Source organism: Populus euphratica, unplaced genomic scaffold, assembly GCF_000495115.2.
Source record: "Populus euphratica unplaced genomic scaffold, PopEup_1.0 scaffold1980.1, whole genome shotgun sequence".
In the NCBI taxonomy this organism is placed as follows: Eukaryota; Viridiplantae; Streptophyta; class Magnoliopsida; order Malpighiales; family Salicaceae; genus Populus; species Populus euphratica.
In genome coordinates, this window is record NW_011501043.1 from 7,283 (window position 1) to 17,377 (window position 10,095).

Sequence of the window (10,095 nt, forward strand, 5' to 3'; positions counted from 1 at the left end):
GGTATATTGATCCTTACCTGTTTGAAAGTTTTAAAAATTTCAGAGTTGTGATTGACTTTCCTTTATTTGGTCATGGCATGAGAAAATGGAAGCGCTGACAGGGAATCAATCATTTCTTTATAATTTTTAGATTCAACCCCTTCCTTACCCTTAGATATTGACTCATCATCAAACAACAATAACAACAACAACAATAGTAATAATAATAATAATAATAATGAAAGAGGAGAAGAAGAAGATGATGAGAACTTTGAGATGGAATATTAATGTAACGATTAAACAATGATAATAACAAATGTCAAGGTTAGAGGTTCCACTAATGGTATATCAAACAAGTATAGTATAAACTCTTATTATTGAATTGGAAACCACACACAAAGGAGGTTCCAATCAGATTATATATTGTTAACATGATTACATTAGTCATCTTATTCAATTAATGCTAATACTTGTAAATCTCGTCAAGCATTCATGATTATAACTTATGTTAACAACAAATCAAGTTCTTTTCATAGCTCAGGTATCGATTATACCATATATTATGGGCTATGAGAGTGCCAAGTATTTATTGTACCTAGTGTTATACAACATAAATCTAAATTAGTCATTTAACAAGCAAAGTATTAAAGAGTGAACAAGATAACAAATATAAAACATGTTAGTATCAAACATTAAAGTTCATATTAAGTTTACATTATACTTATTCTTACACCATTAGTGTAACCTTTTCACCTTGACATAATTAACTTAGCTAGACATAATGAAAGAAAGCAAAATAGATAAACAAAATAAGAACATAAAAGTTAACTAAGTAAAGGAAAGGAAATGAGAGGCATAAACTTAATATTAATGAAAACAAAGCATAAAAAATACAAAGAGAGAAAGGAAGAGCATGATCTTGATCTGGAAACCAAGATGCCTAAATGCATGGCAAATGCCTCCTTTTATAGGCCAAAATTGAAAACTATTGATTTGATGACTAATTGATGAGTGGGTGGCCAACTCTTGACTTGGTGACAATCTTTATCTTTTCTTGTCTGCCTAAAATGTAATTGATAACGTTCGAATTAGAAACCACTTTACATGAAAGTTGTAGGAAATTGTCTCAGCTTTTCAGGAAAAAAAGATTGAGGTCATTTGGACTTCTAGAACTCTAGATATAGGCCAAAAATTGAATAGTGTTTAAGCTGCATGATAAATTCAGACTTCTTCGTTGTTGTTATAATTTGGACTTCAAAATGGTCTTTTTAAATCTTTGGCTCCATGAAAGTTGTAGGCCTTTGTCTTACCTTTTCATCATATAAAGTATACCTAAATCCGAGATCTACAGGTTCAGATATGACCAAATTACCGAACAGTGTTCTGGTTTGGACTGCACCGGCATCTCTTTTCTAAGTTTGACCATCTTTTTATCCTTTCATTTTCAGTTCTTAAACTCATCAATCAACTCTTTTATTTATGTGATAGGCCTGCATTTAAAATGAACATTTACCATAAATTAAATGTATCTTATATTATTGACATGTAATTATAAAACATGCTTTATTTAAGGAGTTATTGATACTTCAAGTGCAAAATAATTATATAAAACCTTGATAAAATACACTTTTAAGTACTAATCAGAATACGCAAGGATTTCATAAAAAAAACAAGATAAACTTTTGAAGATAAGGACGAAAGAGTTCGTTCATGAGGTTTTGGAATGTTGCTAACATATTGGTGAGGCTAAATGGCATCACTACAAACTCGTAATGACCTTTATGAGTGTGAAAAGTTGTTTTAGGAATGTCTTCCTCCCATACTCTTATTCGATGGTAACCTGAGCATAAATCTAATTTGAAGTAAATTTTTTTATCCATAAACCTCATTTAATAATTCATCAATCAAAGGAATAGGATACTTATCTTTGATTATGATATCATTTAAAGCATGATAATCTGTACAGAATCTTCAAGCTTTATCCGACTTCTTTACTAACAAAACAGGGGAAGAGAACGAACTATTGTTTGGCTTTATTAGTCCAATTCACAGTAGCTCTTGCACCATTCTTTCAATCTTGGTTTTCTAATAATATGGATATCTGTAAGGCCTAACACTTATTGGTTTGGTTTGTGGCTGTAGTAGAATTTGATGGTCATATGTCTGTTGAGGTGGTAAACTAGTAGGTGCTGCAAAGACTAAAGAATATTTAGCTAAGAGTGAGCTCATTTCAGACGGGTAAGAAGGTGACTGAATAATACTTTTGGTTTGTATTATTTGGAAGAACAATCCAATGCCTTACAATCCATAGAGCCCCTTATCAGACAAGGCTATGATGTTTGTTGGTCTAATTCTATGAAAAGTATGAGAGGTTCCTCCTTCTTTGAAAGACATGGTGAGCTATTTATAATCCATCTCCATAAGACCATGAGTTTCTAACCATTACACTCCTAACACTAATTGGCATGCTGCAAAAGGCAGGATGTAAAAATTAGTGATGACTGGATATCCTTCTATGTTGATGGTGAGTGCCTAACATTATCCAACACAATTTATTTTCTCTCGGTTAACCATCATAACTTGAAATTTCTTTTCCCGGTTTACTAACAGCCCAAACTTAGAAATAATAGCTTCATGAATAAAATCATGAGTACTACCACCATTTGTTAACAATATTACCTTCTTGTTCTACGATTAATTGGCCTATGACATGCACAATTTGTGGATGGTCGGTTCTTGTCATAGTGTGGAAAGAAATCTCAGGTATGACTTCATTCTCTATTAGTTCGAGTTGGCCATTTGTAATATCCTCACAACATATGATAAGAGAATCCCAAATCACAAACAATGATGGCCTTTGTCAACGATGTCCTGGAATAAACTTTTCATCGCAATGATAGCATAAGCCCTTCTTTCTTTGCTCTTGTACCTCTTGATTAGTAATTTTACGAAAAGATGTTGGTGGGGTGTTGGAATCGATATTTATTCTTTAACCTTGTAGTGGCCCCGACACTCTAGCCGTGAGGTTGGGTGATGCCTTTACTATCACTAAGGATACTACTGGGATGGTGCCGACCGTATTAGGAGAGGGCTTTCTTATGCAACTGATTCCTTTCCTCAATCAATCTCGCCACTCCTATGGTATTTGCCAAGGTATGAGGTTGTTTGATTTTATTATCTAAACGAATCTCATCTTGAAGTCCCACAATAAAACAACCAGTTAAAAAATTTTCTAGCAAGCCATCAACTTAATATGAGAGTCTCTCAAAAGCCTTTTGGTATGCTGCCACCGTCATGTTTTGTTTAAGATGAGTCAAGGCTTCTAATGGGTCTTTATAGTTGGCTAGACCAAATTATTGTTATATAGCCTTGGTTAACTCATCCTATGTTAATGGTCCATGAAACTTGGTTAACCAAGTAATGCTGTTTAAATGGAAAAAGGCTAGTTGAACTTGCTGGTTTGACATAATATTTTGAAATTAAAAATATTGTTTTGCCTTGTAAATCCATCTAGTTGATCTTTATTAAATTTTGGAAATGATAACTTAAGATTGTGGTGTTGATGGTTATTAATGGAGTGAGGGTGAGTTGGTTGTTGGTGTGAAGATTCTTCATTAGCAAAAGGGTTGATTTTAGGAGAATTAGTATTGAGTTATAGATAGCACGAAGAGCTTGAAGTTCTGTCAATACTACTTACAAGGTAGCATTAACTTGATCAAAGCTCGACTTGTATCGGATTAGGACTTCATTGACTTCATTGCGAAACTTCGTGTTTTATTTCCTATGAGTATCCATGGTTAAAACCAGGAATAACAAAGGATAACCTAGCTTTAATACCACTAATAGAATTAATTTTAAGGCAGAAGAAATATAACAGAAAGGAAGTCTGTGATTGTAGTTAATTTCTAGGTCTTCCTCTGTTAAAATATCATTTGATATTTATAGCCACACAGCACATAACATAATTAACAAACAAAATGAACAAACAAACAGTTACATCACTATTCCACTTCTAACCAATAACTATTGAACCACATTGCTGCCCGCTCTGCAGTAATGTAGCCACTATATATTCCTGCAGCTTAATTTGTGGTATGATCCTATGTTTTTGTGCATATCTTTTGGACATGATCTTCTAGGCACGTTGATTATCTTCCAGCCATGTTCTTGTTCATATCACATAAAGTACCTTTATACATTTTTACTCTCTTTGTTATATATTATTTTTCTCCAAAACTTAAAAATTGCAACATTAGAAGTTCTTGTATCGTAACAAAAAAACTTGTTTTATAGGAGTTTGTGAGCATAAGCTTTGCCGAAATAAAAAAAATCTTCCAAAACCCATTGAAGAAAATAGTAAAATAAAAAAAATCACAATTTAAATTTGAAGTTTTTCCACTGATCCCGAGTTATACGAGGCAATGATCTGAAAATTATTAATATGTACCAGACATACAATGGAACCTAACTAGTTTGACACTTGCGGACATATACCTTCACTAATATTCAAGAAATTAATGAGATGCAAGAAATTTACAAAACGGTCGCATCACAATGGTTGTTACAACTGTGCCGGGTCCATGCAGTGGTAGCTAGAAGTTGCTAAAGTTTCATGGTGGAAATTTCCATGTAATTATTCATAAGGAAAATAAATAAATAAAGAGGCGAAGAGCGACAACAGCCACAATTTCTCGTCATTTCATCATCTTTCCCATTAGTGCGTTGTGGACCATGTACTCTTTTTCTCAGTGAAATCTTCACCAACCATCATGCTGCAGGCTGCTTGGAAATATACTTTCTCCTCTTTTTCCGTCAATATTTGGAGTTGACCGGAAACTTCCCTGCAAATTGGTTTTGGAAGTCAAGAAAGTAGATAGTGACTAGTGAGGACGTGACATTGCAGAACCCCCCACTGTAAATTGGCTTTGACAATATATTTATTTTAAATGCTAACACGAACCGTCCACAATCGTTGAAGGGCCGGCAAAAGTATCCAATTTGGATGAGTACTGAGACTGTTAGCTACCACCGGTAGCAGCTTTGATCGGCAAGTACAGATTCATGAAGGGCCCGTCATGTTGGTGAAAGAACAGATATCATAAAGTTGGAGTCCGCTCGATATGATTTTTCTCGTTTTCCCTCGTCTTTTTCCGTGTATGGCAATTGTTAATTGCTTCTATAGGATTGAGATTTTGTTTTGTCTATCAACCGGAAAGATCGAGCAATTCGAAATCACCACATGTACTTGCCACTATCAACTTGGATAATATGACTAGATATTAATAAATATGAATTATAAGATATATAGAACTGGTAATTATAAATTTTACAAATTATTTTATCTTAGATTTTAATTTTTAAATTAAAAACAAATTATTAACATATTTGGTTGGAAATAAATTTCGACTTTAATCGAATGTTTATTACAAAATTAAAAAAAATAATTGTTTTAAACAAGAGTTTATATTTTTAGCTTTTCACATATTTATTCTAATTAGTTTTTGAATTATACTTTCCCAACAAAAGCTTTTGATTCTATGATTCTAACTTACACTTCATAAAAAAAAAAGTTGTTGTGAATCAGTTTTTGCCAAACATGCTTCTTAAGTTGACTCATTTTAGCAATTACAGTATGTATTATAACTATGTAATAAGAGAGAACGGTCCACTTTCTATTACAATGTAAAATCATTTGGACATTCCACTAAAAAGTAAATGATAGAACCTACTTTGATCTGATTGGCCCTAACAAGGCATTACTAGAGTTGAGCCGTCTTCAAGTAAATTCCGAGTCAATTATGAAGTGAAAGTAGTTCACAAGCTTTCTATTTAAAATTACGTACGGTCCAGCCCTAATTTTCAAATTTTTACATGGATGATAGAATAGACAGCAAGTACACACTGCAACAACCAAGGAGTTGTCCCATATGCTTTCAGTCTTCCTTATATATTCCTTCGTTAGTTCCCATCATTTCTCATTCCATTATATTCTCTTCTGTTCTACAATAATGGCATCATCACCCGCCTCTCTGTTGTTCAAAGTTCACAGACGTGAACCAGAACTGATCAAGCCTGCCAAGCCCACCCCACATGAGTTCAAACTATTATCTGACATCGACGACCAAGAAGGTCTTCGATTCCACATTCCAGTCATGCAATTTTATCGCAATAATCCCTCTATGCAAGGGAAAGACCCCGTCAAAATCATTAGGGAGGCACTTGCAAAGACATTAGTGTTTTACTATCCATTTGCCGGTAGACTCAGGGAAGGGCCTAACCGCAAGCTCATGGTGGAATGCACCGGTGAGGGTATCTTATTCATAGAAGCTGATGCTGATGTTACACTTGAGCAATTTGGTGATGCGCTTCAACCACCTTTCCCCTGCTTGGAGGAGCTCCTCTTTGATGTCCCTGGCTCTAGTGGGGTGTTAAACTGCCCTTTGTTGCTTATTCAGGTAAATAATTTCCTTGCTATATATGAGTTTCCACACCTTCATTTGCACGTGTACAAACATGTGTTCAAATTGTAGCTTTTTTTACATCCAAGTTGTACCACAATTTGAGATAGATGAAAAACAGGTTCAAACACAATTTGTGATCGCTCTAAAAGCATCTACAATGCGAAACGGATAGGTGGATATACAACTGGTGTCTAACATATATATATATTGTACAAATTGGCAGGTGACGCGCCTCAAGTGTGGTGGTTTTCTGTTTGCCCTCCGCCTGAACCATACCATGAGTGATGCCGTAGGCCTGGTCCAATTCATGGCAGCAGTGGGTGAGATGGCACGGGGAGCCAATGTGCCCTCCGTCCCAGCTGTGTGGGAAAGACAAGTTCTCAATGCTAGTAACCCTCCACGAGTTACATGCACACACCGTGAGTACGAGGAGGTAGCTGACACCAAGGGTACCATTATTCCACTTGATGATATGGCTCATCGTTCCTTCTTCTTTGGCCCTTCAGAAATGTCTGCTCTTCGAAAATTTGTCCCGCCTCACCTTAGCCATTGTTCTACTTTCGAAATTCTAACAGCATGTCTTTGGAAATGTCGTACCATTGCCCTCCAACCAGATCCTACCGAGGAGATGCGCATAATATGCATTGTCAATGCTCGTGAGAAATTTAACCCTCCATTGCCAAGAGGATACTATGGTAATGGCTTTGCTTTTCCTGTAGCAGTGGCAACTGCAGGAGAACTCTCAAGAAATCCATTTGGATACGCCTTAGAATTGGTGAGAAAGGCTAAGGCTGACGTGACTGAGGAATACATGCGATCAGTATCATCTTTGATGGTGATTAAGGGGAGGCCTCACTTTACAGTGGTAAGGGCATACCTAGTATCGGACCTGAGACGTGCAGGATTTGAAGAGGTAGATTTTGGATGGGGTAATGCTATATATGGTGGCGCTGCCAAAGGTGGTGTTGGCGCCATCCCTGGAGTTGCAAGCTTTTATATCCCATTTACAAACAAGAACGGAGAAAATGGGGTTGTGGTCCCATTTTGCTTGCCGGCTCCCGCCATGGAAAGATTTGTCAAGGAGCTTGACGGCATGTTGAAGGACCAGCCAGTTAGCGCACAAACTAAGTCCAAACTTATTGTATCTTCCCTATAAGTTGATTTGCGTACTCGTTCTTTCCAGAAGCTAAGATGTCAGTCTTCGCTACATGTGTAATAAGGTTAAACTGGTGCGAGTGAGAGTGCCGATGAGAAGGCCAGAAAAAATAGGGGAGGGGGGTGAACATGTTTATGTACGTTTGTTTGAAATTATCTTCGAAAGATTTCTGTCAATTTAGCATATGCTTCGACTGTGAATCATTATATTTATACCATTCAGAGATAATTAACCTTATTGTCTGCTCAAACTAATAAGAACTGAACAAAAACAAATTTAAAAGCGGAGGGGGGCATCAATACAAATAAAAGTAGAGGAACTGATAAAAACCATCAATAATTAAGAAATAAAATACCAAAAAACTATAATTAAAGAAGAAATACAGCCCTTTGCTATATATATATATATATATATATATATAAAACTTGCAGAAGAATATTGTTATGGGTGGAATGGAAATCGCTTCCCCTGTTACTAATCTCAGTCTAAATTTGGTTAATTGATGAAGATTGCTATTCAGATATCAGTTGGATAGATGAAGAAGCATATAAAAACTGTATAGAAACAAGAAATGATTCACCCGAATCTCTCTTCATGCGTTTCTTGCTTTACAATTTTTCATCGTGCCTTTTAGTATGTTACAACCACATATATACACACCAATTGGTTTGTTCCGAAACTGAAGGATAGCATTCCTTATTACACGTGTCTCCTAAAACATTGCAAAATAAAAATAAAACAGTGTGTTTAGCTGTTTGATGAGTTCCTGCTCTGACCCATGATTCAAATCTCCACTATCTCTGTTATTGCTTGTTCCTCTTCTTCGTTCCTTGTAGTGTTATTGATTGCAGCATGTGACAAATCTTCCCCCATTGAAACAACCTTGTCCTCAAGGTTAAAGTGTGGAAAACGAGCTGCGATTTCCTCTGCATATTCCCAAGTAGCATCTGCAGGTGAGAAGCCCTTCCAATGAATTAATATTTGAGTGGCAGCCTGATTCTTTCTCTTTACGATGCGTCTGTCCATTGTTGCTTGTGGTTGTAATGTAGGGGTCGGAGGTATTTGTGGCAAGGTAGTCTGCACTGGTTGGCTCCCTACATGCCTCTTAAGTTGTGGAACATGGAACACTGGATGTATGGCCGAAGAAGGTGGAAGCTCTAGTTTATACGTCACTTTGCCAATCTTATCTATCACCAGGTAAGGACCGAAGAACTTTGCTGATAATTTCTGTGATGATCTGTGGACTACTGATTTTTGCTTGTAGTGTTGGAGTTTAAGATAAACATAATCCCCTATAGAGAAGCTCCTTTCGCTTCGCTTGTTATTGGCAATTTGTGTCATCCTGTTCTGTGCAGCTTGTAAATTCCTCTTGACTTGCTTAAGCATTATTTCTCTCCTGGTTAGAATATCATCAATTGACTCCACCGTAGAGTCTTTATAAAGGTAAGGAACATGTATAAGAGGAGGAAACCCATATAGTATTTCATAGGGAGTGAGCTGAGTCGAAGAACGGAAATTGGTATTGTACCACGCAAGTGATAGCCATCGTGCTCACTGGTTTGGGTTGGTCCCTGTCATGCATCTAAGCTAGTTTTCAACACATTTATTGACGATCTCTGTCTGACCATTAGTTTGAGGGTGATATGCTGAGGAGTAGAGTAAGTTAACCCCTTGTATAAGGAACAATTCTTTCTAGAATTTGCTCAGAAATACTGGATCCCTGTCACTGACCACTGATACTGGAAAACCATGTAATTTATACACATTATCCATAAATATCTTAGCCACTGTAGGTGCTGAATAGGGGTGGCTAAGGCTCATGAAATGAGCATATTTGCTAAAGCAATCAACTACCACCATAATGACATCCTTGCCTTCATATTTAGGCAGCCCATCAATAAAATTCATGCTAATATCGATGAATGGAGCATGAGGAATAGGTGGAGTGACTACATTCTCATGCTTTTTTTTGTTGACAGATTGAGCATGCTCGCACAAATTATCGGATGCGTTTCTTCTGCCCCTTCTAGTAGAACAAACTGCCCACCTTTTTTGCAGTAGCTGTGCTTCCTGAGTGACCACTCGTAGCTGAGTTGTGATATAAGAAGATTAACCTTCTGTGTAAGTCCACATCACATCCCACCATAATTTTTCCCTTCCTCTGCAAATGGCCATTAACCCATGAGTAGTGTGAATGTGATGTTGGAGAGGCTTGCAGGTTTTGAATGACAGTCTGCAAATGTGGATCTTTCTGCCAAGATTGTGCAATTTCCTCCATAAGCTTGGTAGAGACTGAAGAGTCAATCAAGGAACAGAGTAATTGGCTTGAAGTTCGTGAGAGTGCATTAGCTGCCACATTGTCTTTCCCTTTTCTGTATTCTATCTCATAGTCATACCCCATTAATTTAATTAGCCATTGGTGCTGCATAGGAGTAACTATCTTTTGGTCTAGGAGATATTTAAGACTTACATGATCCGTGCGAATCTTAAAATGCCGCC

At 36.6% G+C, this 10,095-nt stretch overlaps 2 protein-coding genes across 2 annotated transcripts; both read left to right on the top strand.

The window, feature by feature from the left end:
* The first annotated feature begins 5,919 nt into the window (after positions 1 to 5,919).
* Positions 5,920 to 7,791, top strand: LOC105117135 (benzyl alcohol O-benzoyltransferase-like). The gene is made up of 2 exons (XM_011014693.1): positions 5,920 to 6,434; positions 6,664 to 7,791. Exons 1-2 carry the CDS (start codon positions 5,988 to 5,990, stop codon positions 7,594 to 7,596), a joined length of 1,380 nt encoding a protein of 459 aa, XP_011012995.1. The 5' UTR covers positions 5,920 to 5,987; the 3' UTR covers positions 7,597 to 7,791.
* A 481-nt stretch (positions 7,792 to 8,272) lies between these two features.
* Positions 8,273 to 9,657, top strand: LOC105117136 (uncharacterized). Its single transcript, XM_011014694.1, has 3 exons — positions 8,273 to 8,549; positions 8,646 to 8,793; positions 9,576 to 9,657. Exons 1-3 carry the CDS (start codon positions 8,375 to 8,377, stop codon positions 9,655 to 9,657), a joined length of 405 nt encoding a protein of 134 aa, XP_011012996.1. The 5' UTR covers positions 8,273 to 8,374.
* Positions 9,658 to 10,095: the final 438 nt, after the last annotated feature.

Coding starts and splice junctions, on each gene's coding strand:
- LOC105117135 (XM_011014693.1), top strand. CDS start 5,988: ATGGCATCATCACCCGCCTCTCTGTTGTTCAAAGTTCACAGACGTGAA. Junction 6,435..6,663: donor GCCCTTTGTTGCTTATTCAG/GTAAATAATTTC, acceptor ACAAATTGGCAG/GTGACGCGCCTCAAGTGTGG.
- LOC105117136 (XM_011014694.1), top strand. CDS start 8,375: ATGATTCAAATCTCCACTATCTCTGTTATTGCTTGTTCCTCTTCTTCG. Junction 8,550..8,645: donor TTCCCAAGTAGCATCTGCAG/GTGAGAAGCCCT, acceptor GTTGTAATGTAG/GGGTCGGAGGTATTTGTGGC. Junction 8,794..9,575: donor CCAATCTTATCTATCACCAG/GTAAGGACCGAA, acceptor TTTTGTTGACAG/ATTGAGCATGCTCGCACAAA.